We start from the raw sequence: 27871 nt of genomic DNA, 5'->3' as shown, positions 1-27871 counted from the left end.
CAACCCCCCCTCCCACCCCCACTAGGTCTCACTCCACAACCATGTGCTTCGGTTCCATTCTGTCTCAGGTACCTGCCCAGCTCCCCCTTGAATGGTATCGAGGCGGGTTCCACAAACCACCGCTCACTGGGCTTTTGACGCTTCTCCTGAATTCCCAATTGGTTTCATTATTGATCATCCTATATTGATCGGTCAATGTTTGGACCCCGTGAACATCATCTCTGCGCCAACTGAGCAATTTCGCAATTCGGAAGAACTCAACCAGCGAATACCTCAGCCTTCTCTTCCCAAGAGAAAAGACACCAGCCTGTCCAACCTTATCACATCGGTAACATCTTTCAGATCTGCTAGCATTCTGGTAAATCTGTGTTACACGTTCTCCACTGACAGCTTACTTTCTTCTAAGAAGAACATAACTATGCACAGCAACTCCCAGTGTGATATGGAGACTGGAACTGTGCACAGTGACTCCCAGTGAGATATGGAGACCGGAACTGTGCACAGTGGCTCCCAGTGTGATTAGGATACTGGAACTGTGCACAGTGACTACCAGATTGATATGGAGTCCGGAACTGGGAGTCACTATGCACAGTTCCAGACTCCATATCACACTGGGAGCCACTGTGCACAATAACTCCCCGTGTGATATAGAGACTGGAACTGCACACGGTGACTCCCAGTGTGATATGGAGACAGGAACTGTGCACAGTGACTCCCAGAGTGATATGGAGTCAGGAACTGTGCACAGTAACTCTCCGTGTGATATAGAGACTGGAACTGTGCACAGTAACTCCCAGTGTGATATGGAGACTGGAAATGTACACGATGACTCCCAGTGTGATATGGAGACCGAAACAGTTCACAGTGGCTCCCAATGTGATATGGAGACTGGAACTGTACACAGTGACTCCCAGTGTGATATGGAGACTAGAACTGTGCGCAGTAACTCCCAGTGTGATATGGAGACCGGAACTGTGCACAGTGGCTCCCAGTGTGATATGGAGACTGGAACTGTGCATAGTGACTCCCAGTGTGATATGGAGACTGGAACTTTGCACAGTAACTCCCAGTGTGATATGGGGACGTGAACTATGCACAGTGACTCCCAGTGTGATGTGGAGACCTGAACTGTGCATAGTGATTCCCAGTGTGATATAGAGACCGGAACTGTGCCCAGTAACTCCCAGTGTGATATGGAGATCGGAACTGGGCCCAGTAGCTCCCAGTGTGATATGGAGACCTGAAGTGTGCACAGTGACTCCCAGTGTGATATGGAGACTGGAACTGTGCACAGTGACTCCCAGTGTGATATGGGGACCGGAACTGTGCCCAGTAACTCCCAGTGTGATATGGAGACTGGAACTGTGCACAGTTGCTCCCAGTGTGACATGGAGATTGGAAATGTGCACAGTGACTCCCAGTGTGATACTGAGACCGGAATTGTGCACAGTGACTCCCAGTGTGATATGGAGATCAGAACTGTTCATGGTGACTCCCAGTGTGATAAGGAGACCGGAACTGTACACAGTGGCTTCCAGTGTGATACGGAGACCGGAACTGCGAACATGAGCCCCAGTGTGATATGGAGACTGAAATTGTGCACAGACATTCCCAGTGTGATATGGAGACTGGAACTGTGCACAGTGTCTCCCAGTGTGATATGGAGACTAGAACTGTGCGCAGTAACTCCCAGTGTGATATGGAGACCGGAACTGTGCACAGTGGCTCCCAGTGTGATATGGAGACTGGAACTGTGCACAGTGACTCCCAGTGTGATATGGGGACGTGAACTATGCACAGTGACTCCCAGTGTGATGTGGAGACCTGAACTGTGCACAGTGATTCCCAGTGTGATATAGAGACCGGAACTGTGGCCAGTAACTCCCAGTGTGATAAGGAGACCTGAAGTGTGCACAGTGACTCCCAGTGTGATATGGAGACTGGAACTGTGCACAGTGACTCCCAGTGTGATATGGGGACCGGAACTGTGCCCAGAAGCTCCCAGTGTGATATGGAGACTGGAACTATGCACAGTGGCTCCCGGTGTGACATGGAGATTGGAAACGTGCACAGTGACTCCCAGTGTGATACTGAGACCGGAACGGTGCACAGTGATTCCCAGTGTGATATGGAGATCAGAACTGTTCACGGTGACTCCCAGTGTGATATGGAGACCGGAACTGTACACAGTAACTCCCAGTGTGATATGGAGACCGGAACTGTACACAGTGGCTTCCAGTGTGATACGGAGACTGGAACTGTGAACATGACCCCCAGTGTGATATGGAGACTGAAATTGTGCACAGACATTCCCAGTGTGATATGGAGACTGGAACTGTGCACAGTGACTCCCAGTGTGATATGGAGACTGGAACTGTGCACAGTAACTCCGAGTGTGATATGGAGACTGGAACTGTGCACAGTGACTCCCAGAGTGATATGGAGTCCAGAACTGTGCATAATAACTCCCCGTGTGATATAGAGACTGGAACTGCACACTGTGACTACCATTGTGATATGGAGACTGGAACTGTGCACAGTGACTCCCAGAGTGATATGGAGTCCGGAACTGTGCACAGTGACTCCCAGTGTGATATGGAGACTGGAACTGTGCACAGTGACACCCAGTGTGATATGGACACTGGAACTGTTCACAGTAACTCCCAATGTGATATGGAGACCTGAACTGTGCACAGTAACTCCCAGTGTGATACAGAGACTGGAACTGTACACAGTGACTCCCAGTGTGATATGGAGACCTGAACTGTGCACAGTGATTCCCAGCGTGATATGGAGACTGGAACTGTGTACAGTAATTCCCAGTGTGATATGGAGACTGGGACTGTGCACAGAGACTCCCAGTGTGATATGGAGATCGGAACTGTGCCCAGTAACTCCCAGTGTGATATGGAGACCTGAAGTGTGCACAGTGGCTCCCAGTGTGATATGGAGACCGGAATTGTGCACAGTAACCCCCAGTGTGATATGGAGACTGGAACTGTGCACAGTGACTCCCAGTGTGATATTGAGACCGGAACTGTGCACAGTGACTCCCAGTGTGATATGGAGACTGGAATTGTGCCTAGTAACTCCCAGTGTGATATGCAGATCTGAACTGTGCCCAGTAACTCCCAGTGTGATATGGAGACCTGACGTGTGCACCATGACTCCCAGTGCGATATGGAGACTGGAACTGTGCACAGTGGCTCCCAGTGTGATATGGAGATCAGAACTGTTCACGGTGACTCCCAGTGTGATATGGAGTCCGGAAGTGTACACAGTGGCTTCCAGTGTGTTACGGAGACCGGAACTGTGAACATGACCACCAGTGTGATATGGAGACTGAAATTGTGCACAGACATTCCCAGTGTGATATGGAGACTCGAACTGTGCACAGTGACTCCCAGTGTGATATGGAGGCAGGAACTGTGCAAAGTAACTCACAGTGTGATATGGAGACTGGAACTGTGCACAGTAACTCCCAGTGTGATATGGAGAATGGAACTGTGCACAGTAACTCCCAGTGTGTTACGGAGACCGGAACTGTGCACAGTGACTCCCAGTGTGATATGGAGACTGGAACTGTGCACAGTAACTCGCAGTCTTATGTGGAGACTGGAAAAGTGCACAGTAACTCCAAGTGTGATACAGAGACCAGAACTGTGCACAGTAACTCACAGTGTGTGATGGAGACTGGAACTGTACACAGTAACACTCAATGTGATATGGAGACCACAACTGTGCACAATGACTCCCAGTGTGATATGGAGACTGGAACTGTGCACAGTGACTACCAGCGTGATATGGAGACTGGAACTGCGCACAGTGACTACCAGCGTGATATGGAGACTGGAACTGTGCACAGTGACTCCCAGTGTGATATGGAGACTGGAACTGCACACAGTGACTACCAGTGTGATATGGAGACTGGAACAGTGCACAATGACTCCCAGAGTGATATGGAGTCCGGAACTGTGCACAATAACTCCCCGTGTGATATAGAGACTGGAACTGCACATAGTGACTACCAGTGTGATATGGAGACTTGAACTGTGCACAGTGACTCCCAGAGTGATATGGAGACGAACTGTACATGATGACTCCCAGTGTGATATGGAGTCCGGAACTGTGCACAGTGGCTCCCAGTGTGATATGGAGACTTGGACTGTACACAGTGACTCCCAGTGTGATATGGAGACTGGAACTGTGCACAGTGACTCCCAGTGTGATATGGAGACTGGAACTGTACACAGTGACTCCCAGTGTGATATGGAGACTGGAACTGTGCACAGTGTCTCCCAGTGTGATATGGAGACTAGAACTGTGCGCAGTAACTCCCAGTGTGATATGGAGACCGGAACTGTGCACAGTGGCTCCCAGTGTGATATGGAGACTGGAACTGTGCACAGTGACTCCCAGTGTGATATGGGGACGTGAACTATGCACAGTGACTCCCAGTGTGATGTGGAGACCTGAACTGTGCACAGTGATTCCCAGTGTGATATAGAGACTGGAACTGTGGCCAGTAACTCCCAGTGTGATAAGGAGACCTGAAGTGTGCACAGTGACTCCCAGTGTGATATGGAGACTGGAACTGTGCACAGTGACTCCCAGTGTGATATGGGGACCGGAACTGTGCCCAGAAGCTCCCAGTGTGATATGGAGACTGGAACTATGCACAGTGTCTCCCAGTGTGATATGGAGACTGGAAATGTGCACAGTAACTCCCAGTGTGATTAGGAGACTGCAACTGTGCAAAGTAACTCCCAGTGTGATATGGAGACTGGAACTGTGCACAGTAACTCCCAGTGTGATATAGAGACTGGAACTGTACACAGTGGCTCCCAGTGTGATATGGAGACCGGAACTGTGCACAGTAACTCCCAGTGTGATATGAAGACTGGAACTGTGCACAGTAACTCCCAGTGTGATATAGAGACTAGAACTGTGCACAGTAACTCCCAGTGTGATATAGAGACTGGAACTGTGCACAGTAACTCCCAGTGTAATATGGAAACCGGAACTGTGCACAGTGATTCCCAGTGTGATAGAGACTGGAACTGTGCACAGTGACTCCCAATGTGATAAGGAGACTGGAAATGTGCACAGTAACTCCCAGTGTGATTAGGAAACTGGAACTGTGCACAGTGACTCCCAGAGTGATATGGAGTCCGGAACTGGGAGTCACTGCGCCCAGTTCCAGTCTCCATATCACACTGGGAGCCACTGTGCACAATAACTCCCCATGTGATATAGAGACTGGAACTGCACACGGTGACTACCAGTGTGATATGGAGTCAGGAACTGTGCACAGTAACTCCCCGTGTGATCTCGAGACTGCAACTGGGCACAGTAACTCCCAGTGTGATATGGAGACTGGAACTGTACACGATGACTCCCAGTGTGATATGGAGACCGGAACAGTGCAAAGTGGCTCCCAGTGTGATATGGAGACTGAAACTGTACACAGAGACTCCCAGTGTGATATGGAGACTGGAACTGTGCACAGTGACTCCCAGTGTGATATGGAGACTGGAACTGTGCACAGTGACTCCCAGTGTGATATGGAGACTGGAACTGTGCACAGTAACTCCCAATGTGATATGGGGACCTGAAATGTGCACAGTGACTCCCCGTGTGATATGGAGACTGGAAGTGTGCACATTAATTCCCAGTGTGATATGGAGACTGGAACTGTGCACAGTGACTCCCAGTGTGATATGGAGACCGGAACTGTGCCTAGTAACTCCCAGTGTGATATGCAGATCTGAACTGTGCCCAGTAACTCCCAGTGTGATATGCAGACCTGACGTGTGCACCATGACTCCCAGTGTGATATGGAGACTGGAACTGTGCACAGTGACTCCCAGTGTGATATGGAGACCGGAACTGTGCCTAGTAACTCCCAGTGTGATATGCAGATCTGAACTGTGCCCAGTAACTCCCAGTGTGATATGCAGACCTGACGTGTGCACCATGACTCCCAGTGTGATATGGAGACCGGAACAGTGCAAAGTGGCTCCCAGTGTGATATGGAGACTGAAACTGTACACAGTGACTCCAAGTGTGATATGGAGACTGGAACTGTGCACAGTGGCTCCCAGTGTGATATGGAGACTGGAACTGTGCACAGTGACTCCCAGTGGGATATGGAGACCGGAACTGTGCACAGTGGCTCCCAGTGTGATATGGAGACTGGAAATGAGCACAGTAACTCCCAGTGTGATTAAGATACTGGAACTGTGCACAGTGACTACCAGATTGATATGGAGTCCGGAACTGGGAGTCACTATGCATAGTTCCAGTCTCCATATCACACTGGGAGCCACTGTGCACAATAACTCCCCGTATGATATAGAGACTGGAACTGCACACGGTGACTGCCAGTGTGATATGGAGACTGGAACTGTGCACAGTGACTCCCAGATTGATATGGAGTCAGGAACTGTGCACAGTAACTCTCCGTGTGATATAGAGACTGGAACTGTGCACAGTAAGTCCCAGTGTGATATGGAGACTGGAAATGTACACGATGACTCCCAGTGTGATATGGAGACCGGAACAGTGCACAGTGGTTCCCAGTGTGATATGGAGACTGGAACTGTACACAGTGACTCCCAGTGTGATATGGAGACTGGAATTGTGCACAGTGACTCCCAGTGTGATATGGAGACTGGAACTGTGCACAGTAACTCCCAGTGTGATTTGGAGACTGGAACTGTGCACAGTAAAACCCAGTCTGATGTGGAGACTGTAAAAGTGCACAGTAACTCCCAGTGTGATACAGAGACCAGAACTGTGCACAGTAACTCACACTGTGTGATGGAGACTGGAACTGTACACAGTAACACTCAATGTGATATGGAGACCACAACTGTGCACAATGACTCCCAGTGTGATATGGAGACTGGAACTGCACACAGTGACTACCAGTGTGATATGGAGACTGGAACTGTGCACAGTGACTCCCAGAGTGATATGGAGTCCGGAACTGTGCACAATAACTCCCCGTGTGATATAGAGACTGGAACTGCACACAGTGACTACCAGTGTGATATGGAGACTTGAACTGTGCACAGTGACTCCCAGAGTGATATGGAGACTGGAACTGTACATGATGACTCCCAGTGTGATATGGAGTCCGGAACTGTGCACAGTGGCTCCCAGTGTGATATGGAGAGTGGAACTGTACACAGTGACTCCCAGTGTGATATGGAGACTGGAACTGTGCACAGTGACTCCCAGTGTGATATGGAGACTGGAACTGTACACAGTGACTCCCAGTGTGATATGGAGACTGGAACTGTGCACAGTGACTCCCAGTGTAATATGGAGACTGGAAATGTGCACAGTAACTCCCAGTGTGATTAGGAGACTGCAACTGTGCACAGTAACTCCCAGTGTGATATGGAGACTGGAACTGTGCACAGTAACTCCCAGTGTGGTATAGAGACTGGAACTGTACACAGTGGCTCCCAGTGTGATATGGAGACCGGAACTGTGCACAGTAACTCCCAGTGTGATATGGAGACTGGAACTGTGCACAGTAACTCCCAGTGTGATATAGAGACTGGAACTGTGCCTCGTAACTCCCAGTGTGATATGGAGACTGGAACTGTGCACAGTAACTCCCAGTGTAATATGGAAACCGGAACTGTGCACAGTGATTCCCAGTGTGATAGAGACTGGAACTGTGCACAGTGACTCCCAATGTGATAAGGAGACTGGAAATGTGCACAGTAACTCCCAGTGTGATTAGGAAACTGGAACTGTGCACAGTGACTCCCAGAGTGATATGGAGTCCGGAACTGGGAGTCACTGTGCACAGTTCCAGTCTCCATATCACACTGGGAGCCACTGTGCACAATAACTCCCCATTTGATATAGAGACTGGAACTGCACACGGTGACTACCAGTGTGATATGGAGTCAGGAACTGTGCACAGTAACTACCCGTGTGATCTCGAGACTGCAACTGGGCACAGTAACTCCCAGTGTGATATGGAGACTGGAACTGTACACGATGACTCCCAGTGTGATATGGAGACCGGAACAGTGCAAAGTGGCTCCCAGTGTGATATGGAGACTGAAACTGTACACAGTGACTCCCAGCGTGATATGGAGACTGGAACTGTGCACAGTGACTCCCAGTGTGATATGGAGACTGGAACTGCACACAGTGTCTGCCAGTGTGATATGGAGACTGGAACTGTGCACAGTGACTCCCAGAGTGATATGGAGTCCGGAACTGTGCACAATAACTCCCCGTGTGATATGGAGACTGGAACTGTGCACAGTGACTCCCAGTGTGATATGGGGACGTGAACTATGCACAGTGACTCCCAGTGTGATGTGGAGACCTGAACTGTGCACAGTGATTCCCAGTGTGATATGGAGACTGGAACTGTGCACTGTGTCTCCTAGTGTGATAAGGAGATCGGAACTGGGCCCAGTAGCTCCCAGTGTGATATGGAGACCTGAAGTGTGCACAGTGACTCCCAGTGTGATATGGAGACTGGAACTGTGCACAGTAACTCCCAATGTGATATGGGGACCTGAAATGTGCACAGTGACTCCCCGTGTGATATGGAGACTGGAAGTGTGCACATTAATTCCCAGTGTGATATGGAGACTGGAACTGTGCACAGTGACTCCCAGTGTGATATGGAGACCGGAACTGTGCCTAGTAACTCCCAGTGTGATATGCAGATCTGAACTGTGCCCAGTAACTCCCAGTGTGATATGCAGACCTGACGTGTGCACCATGACTCCCAGTGTGATATGGAGACTGGAACTGTGCACAGTGACTCCCAGTGTGATATGGAGACCGGAACTGTGCCTAGTAACTCCCAGTGTGATATGCAGATCTGAACTGTGCCCAGTAACTCCCAGTGTGATATGCAGACCTGACGTGTGCACCATGACTCCCAGTGTGATATGGAGACCGGAACAGTGCAAAGTGGCTCCCAGTGTGATATGGAGACTGAAACTGTACACAGTGACTCCAAGTGTGATATGGAGACTGGAACTGTGCACAGTGGCTCCCAGTGTGATATGGAGACCGGAACTGTGCACAGTGGCTCCCAGTGTGATATGGAGACTGGAAATGAGCACAGTAACTCCCAGTGTGATTAAGATACTGGAACTGTGCACAGTGACTACCAGATTGATATGGAGTCCGGAACTGGGAGTCACTATGCACAGTTCCAGTCTCCATATCACACTGGGAGCCACTGTGCACAATAACTCCCCGTATGATATAGAGACTGGAACTGCACACGGTGACTGCCAGTGTGATATGGAGACTGGAACTGTGCACAGTGACTCCCAGATTGATATGGAGTCAGGAACTGTGCACAGTAACTCTCCGTGTGATATAGAGACTGGAACTGTGCACAGTAAGTCCCAGTGTGATATGGAGACTGGAAATGTACACGATGACTCCCAGTGTGATATGGAGACCGGAACAGTGCACAGTGGTTCCCAGTGTGATATGGAGACTGGAACTGTACACAGTGACTCCCAGTGTGATATGGAGACTGGAATTGTGCACAGTGACTCCCAGTGTGATATGGAGACTGGAACTGTGCACAGTAACTCCCAGTATGATTTGGAGACTGGAACTGTGCACAGTAAAACCCAGTCTGATGTGGAGACTGTAAAAGTGCACAGTAACTCCCAGTGTGATACAGAGACCAGAACTGTGCACAGTAACTCACACTGTGTGATGGAGACTGGAACTGTACACAGTAACACTCAATGTGATATGGAGACCACAACTGTGCACAATGACTCCCAGTGTGATATGGAGACTGGAACTGCACACAGTAACTACCAGTGTGATATGGAGACTGGAACTGTGCACAGTGACTCCCAGAGTGATATGGAGTCCGGAACTGTGCACAATAACTCCCCGTGTGATATAGAGACTGGAACTGCACACAGTGACTACCAGTGTGATATGGAGACTTGAACTGTGCACAGTGACTCCCAGAGTGATATGGAGACTGGAACTGTACATGATGACTCCCAGTGTGATATGGAGTCCAGAACTGTGCACAGTGGCTCCCAGTGTGATATGGAGAGTGGAACTGTACACAGTGACTCCCAGTGTGATATGGAGACTGGAACTGTGCACATTAATTCCCAGTGTGATATGGAGACTGGAACTGTGCACAGTGACTCCCAGTGTGATATGGAGACCGGAACTGTGCCTAGTAACTCCCAGTGTGATATGCAGATCTGAACTGTGCCCAGTAACTCCCAGTGTGATATGCAGACCTGACGTGTGCACCATGACTCCCAGTGTGATATGGAGACTGGAACTGTGCACAGTGACTCCCAGTGTGATATGGAGACCGGAACTGTGCCTAGTAACTCCCAGTGTGATATGCAGATCTGAACTGTGCACAATAACTCCCCGTGTGATATAGAGACTGGAACTGCACACAGTGACTACCAGTGTGATATGGAGACTTGAACTGTGCACAGTGACTCCCAGAGTGATATGGAGACTGGAACTGTACATGATGACTCCCAGTGTGATATGGAGTCCAGAACTGTGCACAGTGGCTCCCAGTGTGATATGGAGAGTGGAACTGTACACAGTGACTCCCAGTGTGATATGGAGACTGGAACTGTGCACATTAATTCCCAGTGTGATATGGAGACTGGAACTGTGCACAGTGACTCCCAGTGTGATATGGAGACCGGAACTGTGCCTAGTAACTCCCAGTGTGATATGCAGATCTGAACTGTGCCCAGTAACTCCCAGTGTGATATGCAGACCTGACGTGTGCACCATGACTCCCAGTGTGATATGGAGACTGGAACTGTGCACAGTGACTCCCAGTGTGATATGGAGACCGGAACTGTGCCTAGTAACTCCCAGTGTGATATGCAGATCTGAACTGTGCCCAGTAACTCCCAGTGTGATATGCAGACCTGACGTGTGCACCATGACTCCCAGTGTGATATGGAGACCGGAACAGTGCAAAGTGGCTCCCAGTGTGATATGGAGACTGAAACTGTACACAGTGACTCCAAGTGTGATATGGAGACTGGAACTGTGCACAGTGGCTCCCAGTGTGATATGGAGACCGGAACTGTGCACAGTGGCTCCCAGTGTGATATGGAGACTGGAAATGAGCACAGTAACTCCCAGTGTGATTAAGATACTGGAACTGTGCACAGTGACTACCAGATTGATATGGAGTTCGGAACTGGGAGTCACTATGCACAGTTCCAGTCTCCATATCACACTGGGAGCCACTGTGCACAATAACTCCCCGTATGATATAGAGACTGGAACTGCACACGGTGACTGCCAGTGTGATATGGAGACTGGAACTGTGCACAGTGACTCCCAGATTGATATGGAGTCAGGAACTGTGCACAGTAACTCTCCGTGTGATATAGAGACTGGAACTGTGCACAGTAAGTCCCAGTGTGATATGGAGACTGGAAATGTACACGATGACTCCCAGTGTGATATGGAGACCGGAACAGTGCACAGTGGTTCCCAGTGTGATATGGAGACTGGAACTGTACACAGTGACTCCCAGTGTGATATGGAGACTGGAATTGTGCACAGTGACTCCCAGTGTGATATGGAGACTGGAACTGTGCACAGTAACTCCCAGTGTGATTTGGAGACTGGAACTGTGCACAGTAAAACCCAGTCTGATGTGGAGACTGTAAAAGTGCACAGTAACTCCCAGTGTGATACAGAGACCAGAACTGTGCACAGTAACTCACACTGTGTGATGGAGACTGGAACTGTACACAGTAACACTCAATGTGATATGGAGACCACAACTGTGCACAATGACTCCCAGTGTGATATGGAGACTGGAACTGCACACAGTAACTACCAGTGTGATATGGAGACTGGAACTGTGCACAGTGACTCCCAGAGTGATATGGAGTCCGGAACTGTGCACAATAACTCCCCGTGTGATATAGAGACTGGAACTGCACACAGTGACTACCAGTGTGATATGGAGACTTGAACTGTGCACAGTGACTCCCAGAGTGATATGGAGACTGGAACTGTACATGATGACTCCCAGTGTGATATGGAGTCCAGAACTGTGCACAGTGGCTCCCAGTGTGATATGGAGAGTGGAACTGTACACAGTGACGCCCAGTGTGATATGGAGACTGGAACTGTGCACAGTGACTCCCAGTGTGATATGGAGACTGGAACTGTACACAGTGACTCCCAGTGTGATATGGAGACTGGAACTGTGCACAGTGACTCCCAGTGTAATATGGAGACTGGAAATGTGCACAGTAACTCCCAGTGTGATTAGGAGACTGCAACTGTGCACAGTAACTCCCAGTGTGATATGGAGACTGGAACTGTGCACAGTAACTCCCAGTGTGGTATAGAGACTGGAACTGTACACAGTGGCTCCCAGTGTGATATGGAGACCGGAACTGTGCACAGTAACTCCCAGTGTGATATGGAGACTGGAACTGTGCACAGTAACTCCCAGTGTGATATAGAGACTGGAACTGTGCCTCGTAACTCCCAGTGTGATATGGAGACTGGAACTGTGCACAGTAACTCCCAGTGTAATATGGAAACCGGAACTGTGCACAGTGATTCCCAGTGTGATAGAGTCTGGAACTGTGCACAGTGACTCCCAATGTGATTAGGAGACTGGAAATGTGCACAGTAACTCCCAGTGTGATTAGGAAACTGGAACTGTGCACAGTGACTCCCAGAGTGATATGGAGTCCGGAACTGGGAGTCACTGTGCACAGTTCCAGTCTCCATATCACACTGGGAGCCACTGTGCACAATAACTCCCCATTTGATATAGAGACTGGAACTGCACACGGTGACTACCAGTGTGATATGGAGTCAGGAACTGTGCACAGTAACTACCCGTGTGATCTCGAGACTGCAACTGGGCACAGTAACTCCCAGTGTGATATGGAGACTGGAACTGTACACGATGACTCCCAGTGTGATATGGAGACCGGAACAGTGCAAAGTGGCTCCCAGTGTGATATGGAGACTGAAACTGTACACAGTGACTCCCAGCGTGATATGGAGACTGGAACTGTGCACAGTGACTCCCAGTGTGATATGGAGACTGGAACTGTGCACAGTGACTCCCAGTGTGATATGGAGACTGGAACTGTGCACAGTGACTCCCAGAGTGATATGGAGTCCGGAACTGTGCACAATAACTCCCCATGTGATATGGAGACTGGAACTGTGCACAGTGACTCCCAGTGTGATATGGGGACGTGAACTATGCACAGTGACTCCCAGTGTGATGTGGAGACCTGAACTGTGCACAGTGATTCCCAGTGTGATATGGAGACTGGAACTGTGCACTGTGTCTCCTAGTGTGATAAGGAGATCGGAACTGGGCCCAGTAGCTCCCAGTGTGATATGGAGACCTGAAGTGTGCACAGTGACTCCCAGTGTGATATGGAGACTGGAACTGTGCACAGTGACTCCCAGAGTGATATGGAGTCCGGAACTGTGCACAATAACTCCCCGTGTGATATGGAGACTGGAACTGTGCACAGTGACTCCCAGTGTGATATGGGGACGTGAACTATGCACAGTGACTCCCAGTGTGATGTGGAGACCTGAACTGTGCACAGTGATTCCCAGTGTGATATAGAGACTGGAACTGTGGCCAGTAACTCCCAGTGCGATGAGGAGATCGGAACTGGGCCCAGTAGCTCCCAGTGTGATATGGAGACCTGAAGTGTGCACAGTGACTCCCAGTGTGATATGGAGACTGGAACTGTGCACTGTGTCTCCTAGTGAGATATGGAGACTGGAACTGTGCACAGTAACTCCCAGTATGATATGGAGACTGGAACTGTGCACAGTAACTCCCAGTGTGTTATGGAGACTGGAACTGTGCACAGTAACTCCCAGTGTGATATAGAGACTGGAACTGTGCCTCGTAACTCCCAGTGTGAAATGGAGTCCGGAACTGTGCATAATAACTCCCCGTGTGATATAGAGACTGGAACTGCACACTGTGACTACCAGCGTGATATGGAGACTGGAACTGTGCACAGTGACTCCCAGTGTGATATGGAGACTGGAACTGCACACAGTGACTACCAGTGTGATATGGAGACTGGAACTGTGCACAGTAACTCCCAGAGTGATATGGAGTCCGGAACTGTGCACATTGGATCCCAGTGTGATATGGAGACTGGAACTGTGCACAGTGACTCCCAGTGTGATATGGAGACTGGAACTGTGCACAGTGACTCCCAGTGTGATATGGCAATCAGAACTGTTCACGGTGAGTCCCAGTGTGATACAGAGACTGGAACTGTACACAGTAACTCCCAATGTGATATGGGGACCTGAACTGTGCACAGTGACTCCCAGTGTGATATGGAGACCTGAACTGTGCACAGTGATTCCCAGCGTGATATGGAGACTGGAACTGTGCACAGTAATTCCCAGTGTGATATGGAGACTGGGACTGTGCACAGAGACTCCCAGTGTGATATGGAGATCGGAACTGTGCCCAGTAACTCCCAGTGTGATATGGAGACCTGAAGTGTGCACAGTGGCTCCCAGTGTGATATGGAGACCGGAACTGTGCACAGTGACTCCCAGTGTGATATTGAGACCGGAACTGTGCACAGTGACTCCCAGTGTGATATGGAGATCAGAACTGTGCACAGTGGCTCTCAGTGTGATGTGGAGACTGGAACTGTGCACAGTAACTCCCAATGTGATATGGGGACCTGAAATGTGAACATGACCCCCAGTGTGATATGGAGACTGAAATTGTGCACAGACATTCCCAGTGTGGTATGGAGACTGGAACTGTGCACAGTGACTCCCAGTGTGATATGGAGGCAGGAACTGTGCACAGTAACTCCCAGTGTGATATGGAGACTGGAACTGTGCACAGTAACTCCCAGTGTGATACGGAGACTGGAACTGTGCACAGTAACTCCCAGTGTGTTACGGAGACCGGAACTGTGCACAGTGACTCCCAGTGTGATATGGAGACTGGAACTGTGCACAGTAACTCCCAGTGTGATATGGAGACTGGAACTGTGCACAGTAACTCCCAGTGTGTTACGGAGACTGGAACTGTGCACAGTGACTCCCAGTGTGATTTGGAGACTGGAACTGTGCACAGTAACACCCAGACTGATGTGGAGACTGTAAAAGTGCACAGTAACTCCCAGTGTGATACAGAGACCAGAACTGTGCACAGTAACTCACAGTGTGTGATGGAGACTGGAACTGTACACAGTAACACTCAATGTGATATGGAGACCACAACTGTGCACAATGACTCCCAGTGTGATATGGAGTCCGCAACTGTGCACAGTGGCTCCCAGTGTGATATGGAGACTGGAAATGTGCACAGTAACTCCCAGTGTGATTAGGAGACTGCAACTGTGCACAGTAACTCCCAGTGTGATATGGAGACTGGAACTGTGCACAGTAACTCCCAGTGTGATATAGAGACTGGAACTGTACACAGTGGCTCCCAGTGTGATATGGAGACCGGAACTGTGCACAGTAACTCCCAGTGTGATATGGAGACTGGAACTGTGCTCAGTAACTCCCAGTGTGATATGGAGACTGGAACTGCACACTGTGACTACCAGCGTGATATGGAGACTGGAACTGTGCACAGTGACTCCCAGTGTGATATGGACACTGGAACTGTACACAGTAACTCCCAATCTGATATGGAGACCTGAACTGTGCACAGTGACTCCCAGTGTGATATGGCAATCAGAACTGTTCACGGTGAGTCCCAGTGTGATACAGAGACTGGAACTGTACACAGTAACTCCCAATGTGATATGGGGACCTGAACTGTGCACAGTGACTCCCAGTGTGATATGGAGACCTGAACTGTGCACAGTGATTCCCAGCGTGATATGGAGACTGGAACTGTGCACAGTAATTCCCAGTGTGATATGGAGACTGGGACTGTGCACAGAGACTCCCAGTGTGATATGGAGATCGGAACTGTGCCCAGTAACTCCCAGTGTGATATGGAGACCTGAAGTGTGCACAGTGGCTCCCAGTGTGATATGGAGACCGGAACTGTGCACAGTAACCCCCAGTGTGATATGGAGACTGGAACTGTGCACAGTGACTCCCAGTGTGATATTGAGACCGGAACTGTGCACAGTGATTCCCAGTGTGATATGGAGACTGGAACTGTGCTCAGTAACTCCGAGTGTGATATGGAGACTGGAACTGTGCACAGTAACTCCCAGTGTAATATGGAAACCGGAACTGTGCACATGATTCCCAGTGTGATAGAGACTGGAACTGTGCACAGTGACTCCCAATGTGATAAGGAGACTGGAAATGTGCACAGTAACTCCCAGTGTGATTAGGAAACTGGAACTGTGCACCGTGACTCCCAGAGTGATATGGAATCCGGAACTGGGAGTCACTGTGCACAGTTCCAGTCTCCATATCACACTGGGAGCCACTGTGCACAATAACTCCCCATGTGATATAGAGACTGGAACTGCACACGGTGACTACCAGTGTGATATGGAGTCAGGAACTGTGCACAGTAACTCCCCGTGTGATCTTGAGACTGCAACTGGGCACAGTAACTCCCAGTGTGATATGGAGACTGGAACTGTACACGATGACTCCCAGTGTGATATGGAGTCCGGAACAGTGCAAAGTGGCTCCCAGTGTGATATGGAGACTGAAACTGTACACAGTGACTCCCAGCGTGATATGGAGACTGGAACTGTGCGCAGTGACTCCCAGTGTGATATGGAGACTGGAACTGTGCACAGTGACTACCAGCGTGATATGGAGACTGGAACTGTGCACAGTGACTCCCAGTGTGATATGGAGACTGGAACTGCACACAGTGACTACCAGTGTGATATGGAGACTGGAACTGTGCACAGTGACTCCCAGAGTGATATGGAGTCCGGAACTGTGCACAATAACTCCCCGTGTGATATAGAGACTGGAACGGCACACAGTGACTACCAGAGTGATATGGAGACTTGAACTGTGCACAGTGTATCCCAGAGTGATATGGAAACTGGAACTGTACATGATGACTCCCAGTGTGATATGGAGTCCGGAACTGTGCACATTGGATCCCAGTGTGATATGGAGACTGGAACTGTGCACAGTGACTCCCAGTGTGATATGGACACTGGAACTGTACACAATGACTCCTAGTGTGATATGGAGACTGGAACTGTGCACAGTGGCTCCCAGTGTGATACAGATTGGAACTGTGCACATTAACTCCCTGTATGACATGGAGACTGGAACTTTGCTCAGTAACTCCCAGTGTGATATGGAGACTAGAAATGTGCACAGTGACTCCCAGTGTGATATGGAGACCAGAACTGTGCACAGTGACACCCAGCGTGATATGGGGACCTGAACTGTGCACAGTGACTCCCAGTGTGAAATGGAGTCCAGAACTGTGCACAGTGACTCCCAGTGTGATATGGAGACCTGGACTGTGCACAGTGATTCCCAGCGTGATATAGAGACTGGAACTGTGCACAGTGACTCCCAGTGTGATATGGAGATCGGAACTGTGCCCAGTAACTCCCAGTGTGATATGGAGACTGGAACTGTGCACAGTGGCTCCCAGTGTGATATGGAGACTAGAAATGTGCACAGTGACTCCCAGTGTGATATGGAGACCAGAACTGTGCACAGTAACTCCCAGTGTGATATGGAGACCAGAACTGTGCACAGTGACACCCAGCGTGATATGGGGACCTGAACTGTGCACAGTGACTCCCAGTGTGAAATGGAGTCCAGAACTGTGCACAGTGACTCCCAGTGTGATATGGAGACCTGGACTGTGCACAGTGATTCCCAGCGTGATATAGAGACTGGAACTGTGCACAGTGACTCCCAGTGTGATATGGAGATCGGAACTGTGCCCAGTAACTCCCAGTGTGATATGGAGACTGGAACTGTGCACAGTGGCTCCCAGTGTGATACAGATTGGAACTGTGCACAGTAACTCCCTGTATGACATGGAGACTGGAACTTTGCACAGTAACTCCCAGTGTGATATGGAGACTAGAAATGTGCACAGTGACTCCCAGTGTGATATGGAGACCAGAACTGTGCACAGTAACTCCCAGTGTGATATGGAGACCAGAACTGTGCACAGTGACACCCAGCGTGATATGGGGACCTGAACTGTGCACAGTGACTCCCAGTGTGAAATGGAGTCCAGAACTGTGCACAGTGACTCCCAGTGTGATATGGAGACCTGAACTGTGCACAGTTATTCCCAGCGTGATATAGAGACTGGAACTGTGCACAGTGACTCCCAGTGTGATATGGAGATCGGAACTGTGCACAGTGATTCCCAGTGTGATATGGAGACCTGAACTGTGCACAGTGACTCCCAGTGTGATATGGAGACTGGAACTGTGCACAGTGGCTCCCAGTGTGATATGGAGACTGGAACTGCGCACAGTGACTCCCAGTGTGATACTGAGACCGGAACTGTGCACAGTGACTCCCAGTGTGATATCGAGATCAGAACTTTTCTCGGTGACTCCCAGTGTGATATGGAGACTGGAACTGTGCACAGTGACTCCCAGTGTGATATTGTGACTGGATCTGTGCACAGTGACACCCAGTGTGATATGGAGATCAGAACTGTTCTCAGTGACTCCCAGTGTGATATGGAGACTGGAACTGTGCACATTGACTCCCAGCGTGATATGGAGACTGAAACTGTGCACAGACATTCCCAGTGTGATATGGAGACTGTAACTGTGCACAGACATTCCCAGTGTGATATGGAGACCGGCACTGAGCACTAAGTGTGATCTAACCAAGGGCTAGTACAACTCCACCATAACTTCAGTGCTTTTCAAGCCTATCAGTGGAGAAATCAGAAGCAGTTTTGATTTGCATTCTGTGTGGCCTTATTAAACTGTGTTCCTACACCTTTCATCTTGAGTAGATGTCAGCGATACCTCAGATAAATGCTCCTGCTTCAGAAAGTCTTTGACATTTTGAATGTGCTGCAAGTATTGCAAAGCTGAAAGGTCATGTTAATCTTTAAATGCCGTTGTGATTATGAGATCAAAAATTTAGTGTTGGATTATTTCCTAGTCCGGTAACAATTTTAAAATCCTTATCCTTGTTTTCAAGTTCCTCCATGGGCTTGTGCCCCCCTCTATCTCTGTAACGTCCCCCAGCCCCTACAACCCTCCCTATCTCTGTAACGTCCCCCAGCCCCTACAACCCTCCCTATCTCTGTAACGTCCCCCAGCCCCTACAACCCTCCCTATCTCTATAACCTCCTCCAGCCCCGACAACTCTCCCTATCTCTGTAACGTCCCCCAGCCCCTACAACCCTCCCTATCTCTGTAACGTCCCCCAGCCCCTACAACCCTCCCTATCTCTATAACTTCCTCCAGCCCCTACAACCCTCCTTATCTCTGGAACCACCTCCAGCCCCTACAACCCTCCCTATCTCTGTAACCTCCTCCAGCCCCTACAACCCTCCCTATCTCTGTAACGTCCCCCAGCCCCTACAACCCTCCCTATCTCTATAACCTCCTCCAGCCCCGACAACTCTCCCTATCTCTGTAACGTCCCCCAGCCCCTACAACCCTCCCTATCTCTGTAACGTCCCCCAGCCCCTACAACGCTCCCTATCTCTATAACTTCCTCCAGCCCTACAACCCTCCTTATCTCTGGAACCACCTCCAGCCCCTACAACCCTCCCTATCTCTGTAACCTCCTCCAGCCCCTACAACCCTCCCTATCTCTGTAACCTCCTCCAGCCCCTACAACCCTCCCTATCTCTGTAACCTCCCCCAGCCCCTACAACCCTCCCTATCTCTGTAACCTCCTCCAGCCCCTACAACGCTCCCTATCTCTATAACTTCCTCCAGCCCCTACAACGCTCCCTATCTCTGGAACCACCTCCAGCCCCCACAACCCTCCCTATCTTTGAAACCTCCTTTTGCCCCTACAACCCTCCCGATCTCTGTTACCTCCTCCAGCCCCTACAACCCTCCCTATCCCACCCCCCCCCAACCCCCCCCCGCCCCCCCCGACGTCTCAGCATTCCTTCAGTTCCGTCCTTTTGGCAGTTCCTGATTTTAATCTCTTCACTATTGATATCCGTACCGTCAGCTGCCTGGTTCCCTCAGCTTTGGAATTCCCTCCCTCAACCTCTCCCACACCCGCCCCATTCTCTCCCTATGCTCCTTTATGATGTTTATAAAACCTTCCTCTTTGTCTCGGTTTTTGAATCAATCGCCTGTCCAAACATCTGTTCACTTGGCTAAGCATCAAATTCTGTTTGAGAATCATTCCCATCAAGTGTTTTGACTTGTTTTACTATATTCAAGGTGCTATATAGATACACTATGTTGTTGTGGAGGCATTGATAGTTTGAGTGAGTGGACAAAAATCTGGCAGATGGGAAAATGTGAAGTTGTTTCACTTTGGCAGGAAGAATAAAAAAGCAGAGTATTATTAAATGGAGAGCGGCCACAGAATTCTAAGGCGCAGAGGGATCTGGGTGTTCTGGTTCATGAGTCACTAAACGTTAGACGGCAGGTACAGCAAGTAATTCAGAAGACTCTCGGAACGCTATCCTTTATTACAAAGGGGAATCGAATATAAAAGTAAGGATGTCATGCACCAGTTATACAGGGTATTGTTGAGATCTCATCTCGAGTATTGTGTGCAGTTTTGGTCTCCTTATTTAAGGAAGGGTGTAAATGCGTTGGAGGCGGTTCAGAGGAGGTTTACTAGATTGATACCTGGAATGAGTGGGTTGTCTTATGAGGAAAGGTTGGACAGACTGGGCTGGTTTCCACTGGAGTTTAGAAGAATGGGGGGTGATTTGATTGAAGTGTACACGATCCTGAACGTTATTGGCAAGGTGGATGTGGAAAGGATGTTTCCTCTGGTGGGTGAGTCCAGAACTAGGGGGCACTGTTTTAAAATTAGGGGTCGCCCTTTTAGGACAGAGATGAGGAGAATTTTTTTCTCCCAGAGGGCTGTGCGACTTTGGAATTCTCTGCCTCAGGAGGGGGTGGGGGTGGGGATCACTGAATATCTGTAAGGCGGAGGTAGATTGATTCTTGTTAGGCAAGGGAATCGAAGGTTATTGGGGGTAGATGGGAATGTGGAACTCGAAACACAAGCAGATCAGCCATGATCTTATTGAATAGCAGAGCAGGCTCAAGGGGCCGAGCGGCCTACTCCTGCTCCTATTTCGTAGGCAACTATGTATAAAGTAGAGGGTCAATGATGAGAAAGGCTTCTGAGGAAAGTGTACGGGTGTCTCTATGACAAAGTTAATTCAGTGTTCATTCCAATTGTCCAGTGCTGGAGTGGAAGGGCCTGGGCTGTTTTCAGGGAATGATACCTCCAGCACCAACCAGCATCCTACAGAATCCCACTCCACTTGCGCTTTGTCCGGGCTGAGTTGCGGCTGGGAGTGGGGCTGGAAAAGTAGAGCATCAAAATATACACCTGGGCAATTCCTGGAGATGGCAGGAACCCTGGCCGACTTCCCCTCTCTCTCTAACCCAGGGGTCACTGGACAGTGATCAGGAGTAGGAACCCTGGCCGACTTCCCCTCTCTCTCTAACCCAGGGGTCACTGGACAGTGATCAGGAGCAGGAACCCTGGCCGACTTCCCCTCTCTCTCTAACCCAGGGGTCACTGGACAGTGATCAGGAGCAGGAACACTGGCCGACTTCCCCTCTCTCTCTAACCCAGGGGTCACTGGACAGTGATCAGGAGCAGGAACCCTGGCCGACTTCCCCTCTCTCTCTAACCCAGGGATCACTGGACAGTGATCAGGAGCAGGAACCCTGGCCGACTTCCCCTCTCTCTCTAACCCAGGGGTCACTGGACAGTGATCAGGAGCAGGAACCCTGTCTGATTTCCCCTCTCTCTCTAACCCAGGGGTCACTGGACAGTGATCAGGAGCAGGAACCCTGTCTGATTTCCCCTCTCTCTCTAACCCAGGGATCACTGGACAGTGATCAGGAGCAGGAACCCTGGCTGATTTCCCCTCTCTCTAAACCAGGGATCACTGGACAGTGATCAGGAGCAGGAACCTTGTCTGATTTCCTCTCTCTCTAACCCAGGGATTACTGGACAGTGATCAGGAGCAGGAACCCTGGCTGATTTCCCCTCTCCGTCCAACCCAAGGGTTACTGGACAGTGATGAAGAGATGGAACTCTGGCTGATATCCTCTCTCTTTCGAATCCACTGTGATCAGGAGCAGGAACCCTGGCTGATTTCCTCTCTCTCCCTAACCCAAGGGTCACTGGGCAATGATCAGGAGCAGGAACCCTGGATGCTTTCTCACCCTTCAACCCCATGGTTCACTGAAGACAGTGATCCCGTCCCCAGTCAGATCAGATCGGATCCCCAGCAGGATCCGACTTAGATTGGGAGAACCTAGGTTGATACCCCTCTGAATGGTTTCTAGAAATTTCTACAGACGCATGAAGTAATTATGGCACAGAATGACAATTCCAGTCTCCATATCACACTGGGAGTTATTGTGCACAGTTCTAGTCTCCATATCGCACTGGGAATCACTGTGCACAGTTCCAGTCTCCATATCACACTGGGAGTCACTGTGCACAGTTCCAGTCCCGGTATCACGCTGGGAGTTACTGTGCACGGTTCCAGTCCCGGTATCACGCTGGGAGTCACTGTGCACAGTTCCAGTCTCCACATTACCAACAGGATGTAACGGTACTAGTGTACATCCAAAAACGATTTTGTTGAAGTTAACCCAGAATGATGCCCGGAGTAGACCATGTTAGTTCTAACAATGAGTAGTCAGCCATCAGCCTGATAATGCTGAATGTTCATTGCCTAATTGTGAACACAATATGCCCGAGCTCCACGAGGTGTTTGGGAGAGAGTTAATGTGAAAGCTATTGAGGCTTAGGTCGGGCTGACTTCAATGCGATGGGGCAGAGACGCCTCACAGCGCATTGGGCTTTCTGTTGTTGAGTAGAATGACAGAAGTTCGGCAGGAGGTGTTCAAAGGCGAGTTTAACAAGGTACACAGAACCAGCTCATGCCGTGAAGCACAGGAGTCCCACTTGCCCAGAAAGGGAGAAAGCCAAGGGCCAGCCGAAAAGGCCAGAGGCTCCATAAAACCCAAAAGAAAAAGCGCGCTAAAAGGTACATTGCAAACAAAAAGCACAGCAGATCCCGGCAAACATGGTGGGGGGAGACAAAGATGAGCAAAGGGGACAGGGGAGAGCTACAGAACGGGAATGCGAAAAGAGGAACTTGCAAGAGGCATGAAAATCGACGTGGGGGCCTCTTGCAAATACTTTGGGGGAAAGCTTCTGGTCAAGGGCCCTTGAAAACCGCCAACTGTGCCTTGACGGTGAGAATAAGGAAATGGCGGATGCGTTGAACAATCACTTTGCGCCGGCGCTGACAAGTGGAGGTAGAGCTCAACATGCCGGACATCTCTCAAGGGAAACCATAGTTGGACTCGAGGGGCAGGGGCTCAACAAAATCGACCTGAGCGAGGCAACAACGATGAAGAAAATAGTGGCGCCCTATAAAGAAAATGGCAGAATGCCAAGGGCTGACTGTTTCCCCACCCCCCAGGGCAGGTGAGATGGTTGGGGAAGCCCCGGCTGTGATTCCCCCCAAAGTCCTCTCCGTTCAGGAGCCGGCTTTTCAGGTCGGAAGATTGCACGTGTTGCTTTGCTAATTAAGGGAGGTGACAGGGAACTAGAGACCAGCTAACCTCGCGCCTGCTGTCGGTGGAATCGTTGGAGCCTATAATTAAGGCGAGGTTGACTGGACGCATTGAGCTATCCCAGCTGATCAGAGCAGGGGCTCGGAAAGATAAAAAGTGAAATACTGCGGATGCTGGAAACCCGAAATAAAAACAGGAAACGCTGGAAAACCTCAGGAGGTCTGGCAGCGTTCCGTGGAGGGAGAGAAGCAGAGTTAACGTTTCGAGCCCGTTACAGACTCGAAACTTTAACCGTTTCTCTCTCTCTCCCTCTCTCTGTCTACATAGGCTGCCAGACATGCTGAGTTTCCCCAGCATTTTCCGCCTTGATTATGGATTCGGAAAGGGTAGCTCGCGCCTGGTAAACGCAGTGAATTTTTTTTTGGGAGAGCCGGCTGATGTCGTGGACAGGGGGAATGCCTACGGATGTCATTCATATGGACTTCCAGAAGGCATTTGATAAAGTTCCTCATGAGAGGCTCAGAGTGCAACTCATGAAATCGAGGGGCGCGTCGTTGACCTGGTTAGAAGATTGGCTGAACGGCAGGAGATGGGGCGGGGGGGTGGAGGGCGTGGGGTGTGGGGGTGGGGGTGAGGGGAGAGCAGGGGTAATGGGCAGGTACAGCGTGACTGACAGAATGTCACTAAGAGCGTCCCGCAAAAAGAAATAGCGGGACTGCAACAATTCACGGCATCTGTAGAAGGTGGGGCTGAAGGTCACATTGCCAAATTTGCAGATGGCACAGAGATGTTCGATGTTGTAGATGGAGACATAAAATATACCGAGGTTAAGCGAATGGGTAAAACCCGGGCCAGTGCCTTTCTGTGTTGGCAAATGTCAAGTCACCCACTTCTGACCATAAAAAGGTTGAAGCAGGGAGCTTTCTACATGGTGAAAGGCTCGAAACGGCGCCGATCCAAAGAGACTTGGGAGGAGCCGGGGTGGGGTGGGTTCAGGTAGAAAGATCATTAAGGCGTCTGTAACAGCAACAGGAAATAATTTAAAAGGTTAATGGATTGCTGGCCTTCACATCCAGAGGTATAAAATGGCTCTGAAGACGAGTCTTACGGACCCGAAACACGACGTTAACTCTGTTTCTCTCTGCACAGATGCTGCTGGGTATTTCCAGCATTTTCTGTTTGTTTTTTTTTGTTTCGTGTACTTAAATGAAAAGGGGTTAGAAGTAACCCGGCCGGGAAACAAAGCCCTGGTTGGACCACGCACCGAGGACTGGGAGCAGTGCTGAGAACCTAAGCCTCGGCAAGGAGATATTGGCCTTAGAGAGAGAGAGAGAGCAGCGTAGTTTATCAGAGTGATACCTGGGCTCCAAGGGTTAAATTGGGAGGAGAGATTAAACAAAGCCGGGGCTGTATTCCCCTGGGATTCAGCAGGTTAAGAGGAGGTTTGGTTGAAATTTTCAGAATATGAACGGGAATGGATAGGGTAGGTAGAGAGGAATTACTTCTGCTAGTCAGTGGGGTGAAATTAGAAAACACTTCCACACACAAAGAGTGGTGGGAATTAGGAAATCTTTTCTGCAGACAGCAATTGATGCTAGATCTATCGTCAAATTTAACCCAGAAAGAAAAAAAACAGTACCAACTGGGAAATAAGATTACTGATCCGAACTGGTCTTGTACACCTTAAAATTGAACACCAGTAAACACTGGGAAATAAGATTACTGGTCTGAACTGGTCTTGTATACTTTAAAATGGAACACCAGTAAGAACTGGGAAATAAGATTACTGGTCCGAACTGGTCTTGTGTACCTTAAAATGGAACACCAGTAAACACTGGGAAATAAGATTACTGGTCCGAACTGGTCTTGTGTACCTTAAAATGGAACACCAGTAAACACTGGGAAATAAGATTACTGGTCCGAACTGGTCTTGTGTACCTTAAAATGGAACACCAGTAAACACTGGGAAATAAGATTACTGGTCCGAACTGGTCTTGTATACTTTAAAATGAAACACCAGTAAAACTGGGAAATAAGACTACTGGTCCGAACTGGTCTTGTATACTTTAAAATGAAACACCAGTAAAACTGGGAAATAAGATTACTGGTCCGAACTGGTCTTGTGTACTTTAAAATGGAACACCAGTAAAAACTGGGAAATAAGATTACTGGTCTGAACTGGTCTTGTGTACTTTAAAATGAAACACCAGTAAAAATAAGATTACTGGTCCCAACTATTTTTTCCTACTGGGAAGCCTGAGATTCATCGAGTTTCATTAAACCAAAAGATGTTAAGGGACACGGGGCATAAATTGCCAAATGAGTTGGGGTGGGGTGGGTGGGGTAAGGCACAGATCAGCCATGATCCCATTAAATGGTGGTACTAGTCTGGAGGGGCTAAATGGCCTCCTGCTGGTCGTGTGTCATTAAAACCCTGAGCTTGTGCCTGTCACTGAACAGGCTGAATTGAGCCAGTTTGTCTACAGAAGAGGAGACGGAAGAATGGACTTTACAGAGTTCTCCAAGGCGTAAATAAAAATGGTTTGGTAGGGGGAAACACTGGGATGGTGCTTCCTCGTGCAGGGGAGAGGGGAGGAGTAGCCAAGATTTGGGAGCCATCAATAGAAGATAGTCACTAATAAACCCAATGGGGGATTGAAGAGGAACGTGAGGTGAGAATGTGGAACCCGCTCCCTCAGGACGCAAATAGGGTCGATGCATTTAAGGGGAAACTGAGTAAACAAAATGTGGGAGAGAGAGCGGGAGACAGAGAGAGATAGAATCAGTAAAAATCTGAACATACTGTTTTCGATTAGTGATTATTAAATCCATCCCTGCTAATAAACCCCCTCCCCCATGGGGGAATTCAGGAGGAACTTTGTCAGTCAGAGAAGGGTGAGACTCGCCACTGCGGGGAGAGTGGATGGGGTGAACCGTGTCGAGGTTTTTAAGGAGGTGGGGGGGGAGCTGGATAAACACATGAGGGAGAGGGGTGTGGAAGGAGATGTCATGGGGTGAGATGAGGGGGGAGTTGGGGGTGGGGAGAGGGGGGGAGGCTCATGAGGAGCAGAAACACCAGCACAGACTAGATGGGCCGAATGGCCTACTTCTGAGTTTTAAAGCCCTGTGTATTAAGGGCGAGCTGGTGTTGATGGCCTCCGGAAACTTCCTGTCTACGCTTGCACCTACCAAATGCTTTCACCACCGTCAGGCCAAGTCTCAGTTTTCTCTTCTCTAGAAGGGTACAGGGAGAAAGCGGTAGCAGGCTATTGAGTTGGATGATCAGCCATGATCATAATGAATGGCCGGAGCAGGCTGGAAGGGCCAAATGGCCTACTCCTGCTCCCAGTTTCCACGTTTCTATGAAGAGGGAGTCAGCCTCTTCAACCTTTTGCCAATAGCCTCACAGCCCCAGGAGTGTTAGAGATGGAGTGGCAGGAGGTTCGTACATTTACAGGCCTCAATCAAATTGGCTCTCTCATTTCGGAACAAGCTAAGCACCAGTCAGTACAACGTACAAAAAGCGACGCAGGTAAATGGGCTGCCTGGGAAACGAGTCCTCCAATTCCGACTTGTTAAAACAGAACCTGCCCTCTCTTTCCCTCAGAGTCCCTCCACCGCCACCGGTTTCACCCTTCATCCTCCCCCCCACCAGAGGGAGGATGGGAGTTTCCCCTTGCGGCCTCCCCACCTCCCCCCACCCCTCCCCCACCCACCGCCCACCGTGCCCCCACCTTCCCCCCCACCAAACCCGCTCAGCCGCCCACCCCACCACACCCACCACCCTCCCCAAAGACCCTTACCTCTGTCAATCCACGTCAGCAGCACCAAGAGGGTCAGGGAGGAGGGCTCCATCCAAATGATCTCTTCATCCACACGGAGGGAGGGAGAGAGAGAGAGAGAGGGAGAGGGAGGGGAAGGAACGCGTGAGATTAGAGAGAGGGGGAGGGAGGTGGAGATGAGAGGGATGGGCCAAAAGGAGAATAGAAAGATTTGAGAGAGAGAGATGGGATAGGATGGGACGAAGATGAGAGAGAGAGAGAGAGAGAGAGAGATGAGATGAGATGAGAGAAAGAGAGAGAGAGAAAGAGGGATGGGACGAAAAGAGAATAGAAAGAGTTGAGAGAGAGATGGGATAGGATGGGACGAAGATGAGA

At 49.8% G+C, this 27871-nt stretch overlaps 1 protein-coding gene across 3 annotated transcripts in view; it reads right to left on the bottom strand.

The window, feature by feature from the left end:
* LOC121269319 (deleted in malignant brain tumors 1 protein-like) overlaps positions 1–27644 on the bottom strand; it is a 246846-nt gene extending 219202 nt beyond the window's left edge. For all 3 annotated transcript variants that reach the window (XM_041173871.1, XM_041173872.1, XM_041173873.1), the window contains exon 1: positions 27518–27644. In XM_041173871.1, the coding sequence (XP_041029805.1) occupies positions 27518–27569 (52 nt within the window). In that variant the 5' untranslated portion in view covers positions 27570–27644. The remainder of the gene's footprint in view (positions 1–27517) is intronic.
* Positions 27645–27871: the final 227 nt, after the last annotated feature.

This window comes from Carcharodon carcharias, chromosome 24 (genome assembly GCF_017639515.1).
Source record: "Carcharodon carcharias isolate sCarCar2 chromosome 24, sCarCar2.pri, whole genome shotgun sequence".
In the NCBI taxonomy this organism is placed as follows: domain Eukaryota; kingdom Metazoa; phylum Chordata; class Chondrichthyes; order Lamniformes; family Lamnidae; genus Carcharodon; species Carcharodon carcharias.
Note: the sequence above shows the minus strand (reverse complement) of the source record. Positions and strands in the feature narration are given on the sequence as shown.